The 14,636-nt window shown below is 62.7% G+C and overlaps 4 protein-coding genes across 4 annotated transcripts; 2 read left to right on the top strand and 2 right to left on the bottom strand.

Moving 5' to 3' along the window:
- Positions 1–663: 663 nt before the first annotated feature.
- SPBR_00093 (uncharacterized protein) lies at positions 664–4,238 on the top strand (the record flags this gene model as incomplete). The annotated part of the gene is made up of 2 exons (XM_040758413.1): positions 664–2,309; positions 2,408–4,238. 2 exons carry the CDS (start codon positions 664–666, stop codon positions 4,236–4,238), a joined length of 3,477 nt encoding a protein of 1,158 aa, XP_040618920.1.
- A 791-nt stretch (positions 4,239–5,029) lies between these two features.
- Positions 5,030–6,038, bottom strand: SPBR_00831 (uncharacterized protein; the record flags this gene model as incomplete). The annotated part of the gene is made up of 2 exons (XM_040759150.1): positions 5,030–5,167; positions 5,259–6,038. The coding sequence occupies 2 exons, from the start codon at positions 6,036–6,038 to the stop codon at positions 5,030–5,032; spliced, it is 918 nt and encodes a 305-aa protein (XP_040618919.1).
- Positions 6,039–7,937: 1,899 nt separating this feature from the next.
- SPBR_00510 (uncharacterized protein) lies at positions 7,938–9,531 on the bottom strand (the record flags this gene model as incomplete). The annotated part of the gene is made up of 2 exons (XM_040758829.1): positions 7,938–8,939; positions 9,016–9,531. The coding sequence occupies 2 exons, from the start codon at positions 9,529–9,531 to the stop codon at positions 7,938–7,940; spliced, it is 1,518 nt and encodes a 505-aa protein (XP_040618918.1).
- Positions 9,532–10,792: 1,261 nt separating this feature from the next.
- Positions 10,793–14,506, top strand: SPBR_00081 (DNA mismatch repair protein MSH3; the record flags this gene model as incomplete). Its single annotated transcript, XM_040758401.1, has 1 exon — positions 10,793–14,506. One exon carries the CDS (start codon positions 10,793–10,795, stop codon positions 14,504–14,506), a length of 3,714 nt encoding a protein of 1,237 aa, XP_040618917.1.
- Between the last annotated feature and the right edge of the window lie 130 nt (positions 14,507–14,636).

Genomic DNA, 14,636 nt, shown 5'->3' with positions numbered 1-14,636 from the left:
ACCCGTCTCCAAGGAAGGCGCGCTTGATCGTGACAGGCCAGAGTCAGCCTTGGCCCAAAAAGGAGTCCCGCATCTGTCCACTCCTGTTGTTCCCCTTTTCCCTTTTCCCTTTTCCCCTCCCACAGATCCAGTCCTTAAACACTGCCCCTGCACATGGCAAGGCTGCCGCCGGTTCGAGCTGCCGGCCGTGTGGCCTGCTGTGCGATGCTGTGCTGAGCTGGGCCTCGACTTTGTTTGTCTTCCTTCGCCTGGACGATGCTGCGCCTATTCACTTGTCTCGGTCGCCCAGGCCGTCCACCCACACGCCTACCTTTAAAGAGACCCAAGCCTTGTGCTGCCTTGCCGGTGGGTTCTGTCTCTGCAGAAAGATCAAGGTTGGTGGTTAACTGATTGTGGAATGTTCGGTTTCTGTTCTTGTAGCCTCAGTCGCCTGCCGCTGAAACGAGGCCAACAGTTTTATCTGCTTCAATCTGTACTTTTGTTTTCTTTCATCTAAAGTCGATTTGCTCTCTTCCTTCTTTATGTTTCCTCTACTATTTTGTTTATTTTCTCCTCCCTGCATTATTATTCGACAATATCCTGCAACAGCAATCATCACCATCATCACCATCATCACCAACATCACCAACATCACCCTCTCGCCAACATCTCCACCTCTCGCCCATGGGATCTGCCTCCACAGTCACTGCTGAAGAAGAGGAGCCCATTCGCGAACGACACTCTCTGCCCATCGCCCGGCTTCAGCCGCCCATTTTGCCCAAAGGGGCCGTCCTGACAAACTTGACGCCGCTGTTGTCGGTGGAGGAGTACACAAAGGAAGTCAAGGAGATGGAGGTGCAGCGGATCGTCATCCGGCCGATGGCATATCAGCCGCCGGTCGACGGGCCGACAATCTCTACGTTGACGGCCGAGGTGCAGCCGCTACCGCAGCCGGAGTTGACAGTGACGGCAGAGACGCAGGCCGACGAGACAGCACAAGCCAGCACACCAAAGGCTCCACAAGAATCAACAGCACCACAAGCGTCCGCATCCGCGTCCGCGTCCGGCTTTGACGTCTCGACGCTGCTCGGCCCTGACCTGTCCCGACCCGGCACAAAAGGCTCGTCGTCCAGAATCCGCACGTCGCTCACCAGCAACAACAACGACTCCGCCTCGACACTGGCACCGCCGACGCCAGGGTCGACGCCGAGTGATGGCCGCGGCAGCTTCGACACCGACCGAACGTCCGAGGACGGCTCGGAACGGGACTGCGACACGGAAACCGAGACCGAAAAGGACGACCCGGCCGCCGACTATGCCGACACCGACGACGAGGTCGACGTTCCGCTGCCCCTCTTTCTCGTCCGAGACGGCCAGGCTGACGACTTGCTGGGCACCGTCGCCGACGAGGACGATTTGGCCTGGGCCGACGTGGCGCCGCCCACAGCGCTCAGTGAGATTCCGGCGTTGCCCGGCGGCGCCGAGGTGCCCGAGCTGCTGCGCGAGATTGTCTCGTCGTCGCTCGAGAGCGTCCAGGCGCAGCTCGCCGTCGCCGTCGCCGAAAAGGCCGAGCGGGACAAGGTCAAGGCGGCCGAGGCCGAGGCGGCAGCAGCCGCCCGCGCGGAAGAAAAGCGGCGTCGACAGGAGCAGCTGGAAAAGGAACGGCGCGCCGCGGCTGCCCTCAGCAAGGGAAAAGCGCGCGATACGGCCACGCGCCACATGCCCGAACCCATCGACCTGCGGCCGCCCCCACCCGTGACGCCGGCACTGCCCAAGAAATCCAAACGACACATGTTTGCCTCCCGCATGCTGCGCCACGTGCACGTCCTCGGCGGGAGCAGCGACCGTGGCGAGAGCAGTGCGGCCGGAGCAGCCGCCGCAGCCGAGGCCGCACAGGCCGCACAGGCTGCAGCAGCACGGGCGGCGCTGCAGCGGGCGTACGAACAGGCCCAGCTGCGGCAGTTTGGCGAAGGCGACGGCTTGGGTGCGGGCGCGGGTGTGGCGAATCGCACCAACAGCAGTGTCAGCGCCACGTCCGGCAAGCCCATCAAGAGACTGTCCAACAAGATGGCCAGGTCGTCCACTCGGACGCGGCAGCAGGCCTACGAGCAGGCGATGCTACGTACATTGGAGGGCAGCTCGTCGATCGCAACACCGGCTGCCTTTACTGCCGTTGGCATCACCGACGACGATGCGACAACAGCGCCATCACCGACCACGACCCTCCCCGCCACGGCGCCTCTCCCGACACAGCGTCGCGCCGCTATGCTTCTGGCCATGGTCCGCAAGGACATGGAGAAGCAGAAAGAGCCGGCCCCGCCGCCCACAATGTACGTCTCCATCCCCCCTACCCCCTTGCCCCTTTCATACTGTCGATTCTTTTCCGTTTTCACCGTATATTTATGCCAATGACTGACACGCCACACAGTGAATGCATCTCCTGCTTCGAAGATGTTCCCCGCAAGGAAGCCGTCCAGACCGTCTGCCACGCGTACTGTATGGACTGCTTCCAGCAGCTCGTCACCACCGCCCTCGCCAACGAGGCCCAGTTCCCGCCCAAGTGCTGTCTCAACGAAGTGCCCAGTGCCACCGTCACAAAATACGTGCCCCGCGACCTCGCCCGCCAGTACAAGGACAAGGTCGACGAGTTTGCCATGCCCATCGCCGACCGCGTCTACTGTCCCACCGTCGACTGCGGCGTCTACGTGCCGCCCGCCCACGTCGCCAAGGTCGCCCGCATCGCCCGCTGCCGCAACGGCCACGAGACCTGCACCGCCTGCCGCCAGCCCGCCCACGGCCGCGGCGCCGACAACCGCGAGGCGTGTCCCGAAGCGTCCGCGCAAGACCGGCGCGACCAGCAGCTGGCCGACGAGCTGGCCGCCGAGGAAGGCTGGCGCCGCTGCATTCGCTGTGCCGTCATCATTGAACACCGCGAGGCCTGCCAGCACATGACCTGTCGGTGCGGCGCCGAGTTCTGCTACGTGTGCGGCCTGGTCTGGCACACGTGCCGCTGCAGCATGGACGACCTGGCCCGCATCAAGAGAGAGGCCGACGCGCGCCGCGTGCAGCGCACCGCGCGCGAAGCCCGGGAGCGCGAGCGGGTGCGCCGGCAGGCCGAGCAGGCCGATGCCGAGCTCGCCGAGCTGCGCGACGCCCTGGCCCAGGTCGCCGCCTTTGAGCAGCGCGAGCGCCAGAAGCTGCAGCGCATCCAGCAGGCCCAGCGGGCGCGTCTGCAGCGCCTGCGGCAGCAGCGGGAGGTCGAACTGGCCGCCGAGGTGGCCGCCAAGTACGACGCGCTGCGGACGACGCTGGCGCAGCTGGGCGCCGCGCAGGCGATGCACGCGCAGCAGGCCCGCCGCCAGGAGCGCGTCGCCCACGGCGCGCAGCAGACCCACGACGCCGCGGACGCCGATGCGCGCGTGGCCCGGCGCCGCGAAGAGACGGCCGCCGCCGCCGCGGCCAAAATCCGCGCCGCGGAGCAGCACTGGAAGCAGGACTATGCGGCGCGCACGGCCCTCGAGGCGCGGCTCGAGAGCGAGTACCGCGGCCTCCTCGAGGCCAACGCCGCCTGGACCGGCCGCGACGACCACGCGCACCTGGTGGCCCGCGCCCTGCGCGCGTACCAGCGCACCAACGACGCGCACCTCGACGCCTATGTGCAGTGGCGCGACCGCGAGCTGGCCCACACCACGTTCTTGGCCGAGGAGGAGCGGGCCGTGTGCGACGAAGTCCGCGACGCGCTGCGCGCCAAGCACACGGTGCAGGCGCGCAAGGACCGCCGGGCCCTCCAGCGCAGGCACGGCGGCGAGCGCGTGTGGTGCCGCGCCGTCGTGGCGGAGCGCGCGCGGCTGCTGGCCGAGATGGAGGTGGTCGAGCAGGGGCTGGGACTGGCCGGGTCGGCGTCGGAGGCGGATGCCAACCTGCTGATGCTGCTGGACCTGGAGGAGAACGGTGGCCTTGCGGGCGAGAACAACGACAACAACAACAATGACAGCAGCGGCGGTTTGGCCGACGACACAGAGATGAGCCACCTGTACGCAGTGATGCTCGCCGACATTGCCGGCACGGTGGAGGACCTGCAGCTGACCGACGACGAGGTGGTGGACGACCACGAGAGCTTCTACAGCCTGTACGCCGACAACAATGGCAACGGCATTGGCAGCAGCAGCAACAACAACGACAGCAACCCGCCGGCCAGTGGAAGCAGCCGTTTTAGCGTGGAATACAGCTGGCCATTTGCCGCGGACAATGGCAACTGAGCAGAGAGGTATGGGGGCAGTAGACTGAGTGCTTTGATACCATTCGTTTTGATGTTGTTCTTTTTGATCAGGGTGTTTTTGTTCTTCTTTCGTTTCATGCAGCATATGCATAGACAGGACATTGCATGAAGCGTAATTCTGGGGTAGTTCCCATTCACGACTGGCAACATCACTCTCTAACTGGCACTCCCACCATATTTAAAATTGTATTTTGTATTTTGTAAAACAAGACATACAAGACGACTGCATAGTAGTGATGATGAGTAAACTGAACAAAAATGTTTTTCACAAAACGGAAAAAAAGGAAACAAAAAACATCTGACAAGAAACACGCATAGTAAACTCCACAGAGCCCAATGGCCGAACCCGACTGTACAAAAAAAAAGGCCACAGGTGTTTTGGTGGTGCTGTTGCTCAACCACATCTCTTCTTCTATCCGAGGAGTCGAAATGTCCTCTGTGCAGCCCCAAGTTCGTCTCGTTTTTTTTGTATCTTTTCAGCTTCTTTTCTCACAGTCCGTACTGCTCTTTTTAGTAATGACAGACCAATGGTCCCCAAGACTGTACTCCACAGGGTTGATTTTCGGATTCGTTCGCTTTGGTCTCTTTTTTTGTGGTTTGCATGCCGTACGGGGAGTTTGGGTCTTGCATCCTTATTTTATTTTATTTCGTGTCGTGCGATTTCGTAAGATTCGTGAGGCTACGATGTTGCCGAGGTGAAGAGGTGTCGGTGAGTCCAAGCAGTCCAACAAGAACGGGCCAGAGCAACGTGAGCACCGACTCAAGATTCGCCTAGTAGACCTTCTTCTTCTCGTCAAACGAGACCTTTCCGGGGCCGCTGTTGACAAGCAGGAGCAGACCGCCGACGATAGACAGGATCTGGAAGAAGTCGTACTTGGCAAAGTCCTTGTGCGGGTGGTGCTCGTGGAGCTACAACGAAGAGAAAAAAGTTAGCAGGTGACAAACAAGTGAGCGACGCGAGCGAGTACCACATCTACATATCTCTACACAACGCACGTACCGTCCAAAAGTTGTTGACCAGCACGTTGAAGATGCTGAGGATGACGACGAGCAGGGTGGCGCTGGCCTTGGCCTTGAAGCCGACGACGACCATGACACAGGCGACGAGGCCGAGCAGCGAGACAAAGATGCGGCCGAGGGTCCACTCGCCGCTGAAGACAAAGCCGATGAAGAGGAAGATCAGGAGGACGCGGCCGGCCAGCTGAAAGTACATTTTGCGGTCCTTCTCCTCGAGCTGGGGCAGGCCGGCAAAGGCCTGGGTCTTGCGGATCCACGAGTCGGACAGGACCATGAGCAGGCCGCCCATGACGGAGAGGTTGCGGAGGAAGAAGTTGAGGTCGAAGATGAGGCCGTAGCCAAAGGCCTGCGACACGACGACGCCGATGAGGCCGCCGACGGCGTAGACGGAGTAGCGGCGGGCAATGACGAGGGCGGAGCACGAGACCATGGCCAGGACGTTGGCGATCAAGAAGATGTGAGTCAGGCCCCAGGGGATGTGGCGGTAGTCCTGGAGGTAGCGCAGCTGGTCGCTGAACTGGGTGACGATGCGGAGGGCGTCTTCCAGAAAGGTGACGACGATCAGGAAACGGCCAATGGCCGGCAGGTAGGGCTTGACGGGCTCCGAGTAGGTGTCCAGCAGGTCCTCGAGCTTGCTCGTCTGCTGGCGGATGGTATCGAGGGCGCTGCCACCGGAGCCGTCGCCGTTGTTTTGTGAGGCGCCGCCAAAGGGGCTGGGCTGGCCGATGCCGTAGCCGGAGGCGCCGCTGCGGAGGTGGGCCATTGTGAGGAGAGGAAGAGGAAGAGGGAGAGAGGGAGAGAGGGAGAGAGGGAGAGAGGCGCTGGGTGACGCTGGAGTAGATGGGGGTATGGGAGGTACGACAAGCTCGCAGAGCTCAGATGATGTTTGGGCGGCAGCGTGTCAGACGGTGGTCGGAGGACGTGGACGTCGAGAGGCAGTCTTCTGAGACGGGGTATCCAAAAAGACGCGGGATGCGAAGACGCGAGAGCAAAGACCAATGGACAGAGGGTCAAAAGGACACGGAGACACGCAGTATCTCGAAACAGATGTCCGTTAGACAGAGCCGAAAGAGCCGAAAGGGGCAGTCGACCGAAAGAGAGTCGTCACGACGGCAGACCGCGGCGATGGTGAGACGACACGACGGCCGAGAGGTAGGAGTCGAGTCGAGAGGCCTTTTCGTCGGAGCCGGAATCGAGGGACACAAAACGACGCGATTCGCCAGGTGGCCAAAGCTTGGAAACGTTCGAGGTGGACAGGCGAACAGAAGAGAACAATAGAGGAATGCTGGACGACAACAGAAAACAAGACAAGAAAAGGCTGTGCGTGGAGAGACGGGGAGACGGGGCCAGGGCAGACGAAGCAAAACAGGAACAGGGAAAACAGGGAAACGAGACCGACTGGCGTGTTGTTGAGAAGGGGAGAGAGGAAGAAGCGGAAGGGACGATGTGGGATCGGGAAAAGGCCAGCAGGTTGAGCAGAGGTGAAGCTCCAGGAAGGAGGTCAGGTACGGAAGGTGCCAGCGCAGGTCCGGCGCGCCAAAAGCTTCCAGTGGAAGTGACCCAAGCGGCACAAGCACCTTCCCCTTTCCCAGGGCAATGTGTCCTTTCTGAGGCGGCGGGGGACGCTGCGGTACTTTGGCGCGCTGCAGGCGTTGGTGGGCGTGCAGGTACCGAGCGTTCCTGCCGTGTCCGGCATGTGGACAGTAGAGTTTAGAGGGTAATTGCGACCCTCGCTCCTTGCTGCAGACTAGCATGCGTGGTCTGTGGGCTGGAAGCTAGTGGTCGTTTTGGTGCAAAACAGCGTCAAACCGCTAAAACCACTGTTTGGTGTGGGGCAACGTTGGGTACATGCCGCGAGTGAGATTTGCCACTGTATCGAAAGTACCTTTTGGAGACAGGTCTGTTCGCACGTTTTCTCCTTCGTCTCTCTCTCCGGCAGCACGACCCTGAGAACGTCACGAAGAGTGCTTTGTGTGAGGCGTATGACTTGGCGTTTCTGTCCCCTCCCGTGCATGGGCGCCGGAGTGGGAAGCATTTAGAGAAAAGGACACGGCGGCAGAAACAGTGCGGGCGGAGAAGTGCCGCTTCCGTCTGGAAGGGGAGCGCTACGATCCCTAAACTGTAGTGAGAACGTCCACTAGCGTTCAGCGACCAACAGACACGACGTCGTTTTCAACAGTCTGTGAGACGTCTGCCGCCAGCCGCCGTGCCACGGTCCTCTCGCCTCAGCCTGCGCCCGTCTGATCTCACCGCGAGCGGTCTTTTGCCCGCTCGCTTCTTTGTAAATGTCAGACACAAAATACCGCAGTGTACAACTCCCCCGGGTGAGACAGTGGTGAAATACGGCCACGTGAGAGTCGCCAGCCTTATTTATCCAGTACGTGTGAAGAGTACCTTGTTGATGCAGCGGTTGGATGGATTGCTATATGCGGCCCCAGTTCCCGGGAAAAGGAAGACAAACGAGAATCGGTGGCCTTTATCCAGAAAGACGGGACAACTCAAGATCTCGCAAACAGAAGACACAAACGACGTAAACGAAACGAACAGGCAGTCAAGGGAAATGACAGTAGAAAAACATCAGCAAAACATCAGACAACACCCAAGAAATATACCCCCCCTCCCCCTACATCCTTGTCAACTCAGTGGCCTCGTCCTCCTTGGCTCATGTCTGGCCGACGCCGCCAATGGTGGGCGACTCGGCCCGAGGGATGGCCGGTGCGGGCGGTGGAGGACGCAGACCGCCGTCGTCGTGGATGTGGTACGGGGCGAGGACGGGCGTTGCAGCCGATGTTGGGAGCTCCACCGGCGCGGGTGGTTGTTGTTGCTGTGGATGTGGACGTGGCTGCGGCTGCAGATGCTGCGGATACGGCAAATTGTGCGGCGGCGTGGGCGCGGGCAGAGGCGGCGACGTGCGGTAGTAGGCCTTGTCGGCGTACGGACTGGGCGAGCCCTGCTGGGCCACGACGGACGAGTACGTGCTGTACGTGCTGCCGCCGCCGGCCATCATGGCGCCCATGGTGCCGTGGGTGGGGTGGGTTGGGTGGCTCTGCAGCGGCGACAGGGTGGCCATGGTGGACATGCTGTTGTAGATGGGCAGATGGGCATGGCCGGTCCCGGCGGCCGACAGCGGCGGCGAGTACGACGACGACGGGTGATGGAGAGGGGACTGGCCGTACGGATACGGCCGGTGGAACTGCACGTTCTGTTGTTGTCCAGGAGGCGTTCCCACGACGGCGCCCGGGCTGGGCGAGCTGCCATGATGAAGATGGGCCGCGGGCGACAGCGGGGACAGCGCGTTGCCCATGCTGCCGCTGCCGCTGCCGCTGCCACCCCCATTTTCGTGTCCGTTTCCATAACCAAGTCCAGCTAGCCGGCGGTGGCGCTCCTTCTGCCAGCGCGGGCTGCGACGCATGCAGCAAAAGACGGCAATACCGAGTCCGGCGAGAGCAATGACACCTGCAATGGAACCAATGACAACGCCGGCGACAGCGCCCGAGGAGAGGCCCGACGACGGCGTGGACGAGCCCGCGCCTGACGCTCCAGTCGCACCGGGACCCCCAGCAGACGTCGGAGCCATTTCCGACGGCAGAGGGTCACCAGGCGCCAGCTGGATCGTCGTATTGGCCGCATACTCTTGCTGCACCTGGAGCGTCCACGTGGCGTTCTACCAAGAAAGCAAGTCAGCGAGGATCAATGAGCGCTGGGAGGAGGGGAAAGGGGACGGGAACATGGGAACCTACCGGATTGACGACCCCCAGCATGCCATGTGATATGCAGGAGCTTGGTGCCGAGCAGTAGTAGAAAATGGGCTCCGTATCGTTGACGCGCACGCGGAACTTGGGCCCGTCCGGCGAGTACACATTGGTGTCGAGGTAGCCGCTGAAGAAGCCGACGCGGTTGGGCCCCGAGTCCTCGTAGGGGATGCAGGGAAACTTGAAGGCGCTGCGCACGACCGAGTGGTTGCCGGGATAAAAGTTGAACTCGAGGATGGACCCGACAGCCACCGTCAGGTTGTTGGGCGTGAAGCTGAAGCCCGTGGCGCCGACGGCAATGGTGTGCGTCGGGACGGTCGAGGGCGCGGCGGAGAGACCGCCGGGCGCGACCGTGGGCGAGTATGTCGACGGCGATGTTCCCGTCGGTGTTGTCGCCGTGGCCCGGCGGGCGACCCCGTCTTCGGTGCCCGTGTCGGCATCGGCGTGCACGAAGCCGGCCATGGCCAAACCGGCCAACACAAATGCAAACGGGAGCAGCTGCATGACTGTGCAGTAGCAAATACACAAGTATGCAAGTGAAAATCAGCCAACGAACAATCGAGCGTCTGACAATGTTACGACGTGTACGAATGTTGAGAAGAGAAGGGAAGAGATGAAAAAAAGACAAGAAAAAGACGAGAAGACGAGAAGACGAGAAGACGAAAAGACGAGAAATGAAATAAAAACAACCAGAAAATCAAAAGAAGGAAAACACCTCCCTTCGCAGCACCACCGACGGCCATCACCTCATACTTGTGTGAAGTAAGACCTGGGATCTTTGGTGGCCTTTTCTCGGACACATGGCTTCTGTCCTCGCCCTCTTCGTTCTTCATCTTGCCTCCCTTCTCGCGTCTCCTCGTGCCGACCACTACTGCTCCTTTCCGGAACGTCAACAAAGGAACGGTTCTCGAAAGGGGACGCACGAATTGCTGCATTGGCGCAGTTGTGGGGTCCGTCTTTGTCTGTTTCTGGCCCGTCGTAGAATGCAGTCTGTTGGACCGCACTGCCCAGACGCTCACAACGTAAAGAGAAACCGGCCGGGCAACACCGACACGTCTGCATCGTATCGAAATACGCAAGGGACGGTCGTTTCTTTGAGTCCCTCTGCTGCTTTTCGTCCTGGATGTTTCATGTGCTGCGGAGACATTGAACAAACGTTGAGCCTTCAAGACGGCATAGATATTGGCCGTGGATATCTCTTTTCTTTTATCTTTTCCTTTATCTTTATATTTATTTTATTTAAAAAAATCAAAACACATACCTTGGAAACAAAAGAAAAGCAACTCGATATACTCATCTGCTGGACACAATCTCTGAACTCCATGAAGAAAATGCGTGGGAAAACTGCTGCCATTGTCTGCTTGTCTACTTGTCTGCTTGTCTGCTTGTCTGCTTGTCTACCTTCAAACACAGTCACCATGAGTCGCCTCAATGACTATTTTCAGCATTTCTCACTTTGTTTCTCGCTATCCGATTCGTTTCCTCTTGTCTTCCATGATCTATTCATGCTTTGGTGACTGATGTCGACGGATGTGGTTAACAACATTACATAATAAAGGCCCACTTTTATTACTTAATCGCAATGACGCCTAGGCGCAGCCGCTCAACGCGTCTCCTCAGGCGCTGGGAAGACGCGTTCTAGCTGCCGGCTGCCAAGGCAGTCGTCCAGATCGGCATCGGCTATTGACTACACCCTCGACACTGACGACACTGGCCACATGCCAACATTGGCAACCACGGAATATACGCGTCGCGACCACTCACAATGTCGACACCGGGCCCGTCGCAAAAGAAGCAGGCGACACTGACGAGCTTCTTTACGCCCAAGCCGAGTGCGGGCACCAGCAATGCACTGCCGTCGTCGAGTCCCCCCCAGTCGCTGCCCTCGCGGAAACTGAAACGACCACTCGAAGACGAGGTCGACCAGAACAAGAGACGGCGTGGGAGCGGACCGAATGGCGCGACGAGCAGAGCCAAGACCACGGACGGCAGCAGCGGCCGGAGTCGATTTGCCCGGGCCGTGAAGCGGGCGAGAGGGGGCAGCGACGAGGAGAACGACAGCGAAGACAATGTGGACGACGGCGACGACGACGACGACGACTTTGTCCCAGAAACCGTGGAGGAGAACAGACAAGACGGGGACGACGGGGACGACGGGGACGACGGGGACGACGCTCCAAAGCAGACGGCCGCCGCACAGCCATCGCCATTGCGCAGCTCCGGTCGGACAGAACGCTACATCTACGACGAGACGCGGTCGCAGAACGCGGAGACGGGGCGGGCACTCGGGGACAACGGAGCCGCCGCCGACAAAGACCCGGCCGACTCGTCCGACTCAGATGACCCCGAGACGAAACGCAAAAAGGCCGAGCTGCACCGCAAGTTTGTCAAGAAGCTCGGCCACCCAGACAGCCTGGCCAAGCTGCGACGGCGCAATTTCGTCATTGACGGGGCGGGCGACGAAGGCAAGGACGCCGACGGGGCGGGCGACGAGGACGCGGAGGACGCGGAGGACGCGGGGGCCGACGCGGAGGACGGCGACGACGACAGCGCGGCGGCGGCCGGGCGTGGCAAGCCGGCGGCGGCGGGCAAGAAAAAGACGGCGGGCAAGCTGACGCCGGGCGACCAGCAGTTCCTGGCCATCAAGCGGCAGCACCTCGACACGCTGCTGGTGGTCGAGGTCGGGTACAAGTTCCGCATCTACGGCGAAGACGCGCGCGCGGCCGCCCGCACGCTGGGCATTGTGTGCATCCCCGGCAAGCTGCGGTACGACGAGCACCCGTCGGAGGCGCACCTGGACCGGTTCGCGTCGGCGAGCTTCCCGGTGGCGCGGCTGCCGGTGCACGTGAAGCGGCTGGTGGCGGCGGGGCACAAGGTGGGCGTGGTGCGGCAGATGGAGACGGCGGCGCTCAAGAAGGCGGGCGACAACCGCAACGCGCCGTTTGTGCGCGCGCTGACGAGCGTGTACACCAAGGGGACGTACATTGACGACATGGGGGCGCTGGGCGATGAGGCGACGTCGACATCGGCCGGCTACCTGCTCTGTCTGACCGAGACACAGCGCGGCGGCCTCGGGGCCGACGAAAAGGTCACCGTCGGCCTGCTGGCCGTGCAGCCGGCCACGGGCGACATCCTGTACGACAGCTTCGAGGACGGCTTTATGCGCAGCGAGATGGAGACGCGGCTGCTGCACATTGCGCCGTGCGAGCTGCTGCTGGTCGGCGCCCTGTCGCGCGCCACCGAGAAGCTGGTCCAGCACCTGAGCGGCAGCGCCGCCAACGTCTTTGGCGACCGCACGCGCGTCGAGCGCGTCGCCGCCGGGGCGCCGGCCGACGCCCAGACGCACGTGGCCCAGTTTTACGCAGACAGCGTGGCCGCGGCGGGCGACAGCCACAGCGACAGCGACAGCGACAGCCACGAGCGCGCCCGCCTGCTCGACACCGTCCTGTCCCTGGCGCCGCCCGTCACCGTCTGCCTCTCCGCCATGATTACGCACCTGACCGAGTACGGCCTGCAGCACATCTTCGCCCTCACAAAGTACTTTGCCGCCTTCAGCACGCGCCAGCACATGCTGCTCAGCGGCACCACCCTCGAGAGCCTCGAGGTCTACCGCAACGCCACCGACCACGGCCTGCGCGGCAGCCTGCTGTGGGCCCTCGACAAGACCACCACGCGCCCGGGCCACCGCCTCCTGCGCAAGTGGATCGGCCGCCCGCTGCTCGACCGCCGTCTGCTCACGGCCCGCGTGGCCGCCGTCGAGGAGCTGCTGGCCGCCGCCGGCGCCGGCCGCCGCGACAAGCTGGAGCGCCTGCTGGCGAGCACGCGCGCCACCGACCTCGAGCGCAGCCTGCTCCGCATCTACTACGGCAAGTGCACGCGGCCCGAGCTCGTGGCCGTCCTGCAGACGCTGCAGCGCGTTGCGTCCGCCTACATCAGCACGGTGCCGTCGACGTCGGCGGCGGCCGTCGAGTTCGGCGTCGACGGGTTCCGGGCGCCCCTGCTCCGCGACGCGCTGCACGCGCTGCCCGCCATCCACGACACCGTCGTCGCGCACCTCGACAAGATCAACGGCGACGCCGCGCGCCGCGACGACAAGTACGCCTTTTTCCGCGAGGCCCACGAGACGGCCGACATGGCCGGCTACAAGATGGGCATCGCCGCCGTCGAGACGGACCTCGAGGCGCACCGGGCGGACATTGCGTCGGCGCTGGCCAAGACGCACAAGCCGCCGTACGTCACCGTCGCCGGCATCGAGTACCTCGTCGAGGTGCTCAACACGGACCTGCGCCGCGTGCCCGCGTCCTGGGTCAAGGTGAGCGGCACCAAGCGCGCCTCGCGCTTCCACACGCCGACCGTCGTGCGCCTCCTGCGCGAGCGCGACCAGCACAAGGAGGCCCTGGCCGCCGCCTGCGATGCCGCCTTTGCCGCCCTGCTCGCCGACCTGGCCGCCTGCTACCAGCCGCTGCGCGACGCCGTCGCCGCCCTGGCCACCCTGGACGCCCTGCTGTCGCTGGCCCGCGTCGCCGCCCTGCCGGGCTACTGCAAGCCCACGCTGCTGCCGACGTCGGCCGACGGGACGGACGCAGACGACCCGCCGGCCACGCTCGACATTCAGGGCGGCCGCCACCCGGTTGCGGAGCACACGCTGCCGTCGGGCTACATTCCGTTTACGACACGACTCGGCGGTGACGGCAGCGCCGGCCCCGGCCCCGGCCCCCGCGCGCTGCTCATCACCGGCCCCAACATGGGCGGCAAGTCCTCCTTTGTGCGCGCCGTCGCCCTCTTGACCCTGCTCGCCCAGATCGGCTCCTACGTGCCCGCCGACGCCATGCGCCTGACCCTCGCCGACGCCATCTACACCCGCATGGGCGCCCGCGACAACCTGTTTGCCGGCGAGTCCACCTTTATGGTCGAGGTCTCCGAGACCGCCGCCATCCTGCGCGCCGCCACCCCCCGCTCCCTCGTCGTCCTCGACGAGCTCGGCCGCGGCACCAGCACCCACGACGGCGCCGCCATTGCCCAGGCCGTGCTGGCCCACGTCGCCACCGCCACGCGCTGTCTCACGCTCTTCATCACCCACTACCAGAACCTGGGCCGCGTCGCCGAGGCGCTGGGGCCGCCGCCGGGCGTCGTCCAGAACGTGCACATGCGGTTTACGGCGACGCGGCCCGAGGCAGCCGATGGCGCCGAGGACAACAGCGACACACCCCACGAAATCACCTTCCTCTACGAAGTCGGCCGGGGCATGGCCCACCGCTCGTACGGCCTCAACGTCGCCCGCCTCGCCCGCATCCCGCAGCGCGTCCTCGACGTCGCAGCGCGCAAGTCGCGTGAGATGGAGGACGATGTGCGCGCGCGCCGTCTGCACGCGGCCGCACGGCTCCTTGGCAACGTGCTGTCGCCGGCGACCGACTCGGACTCGGGTGCAGCGGCCGCGGACCAACTCGACCATCTCATCGCGAGCATTGAGCAGCTCTAGTCTTTTGTGCATCTTGATCCTTCCTGGACCTACCTGCAATCACATCACACAGTCAACATAGAACTACACTCATGGCCGGCGGTCTGGTCTGTCTCAATCATGTATGCTTGTAAACGCAACCATCTGACTC

Source organism: Sporothrix brasiliensis, assembly GCF_000820605.1.
Source record: "Sporothrix brasiliensis 5110 chromosome Unknown Cont19, whole genome shotgun sequence".
In the NCBI taxonomy this organism is placed as follows: Eukaryota; Fungi; Ascomycota; class Sordariomycetes; order Ophiostomatales; family Ophiostomataceae; genus Sporothrix; species Sporothrix brasiliensis.
The sequence above is the reverse complement of the archived record's forward strand: the minus strand, read 5'-3'. Positions and strand labels throughout refer to the sequence as shown.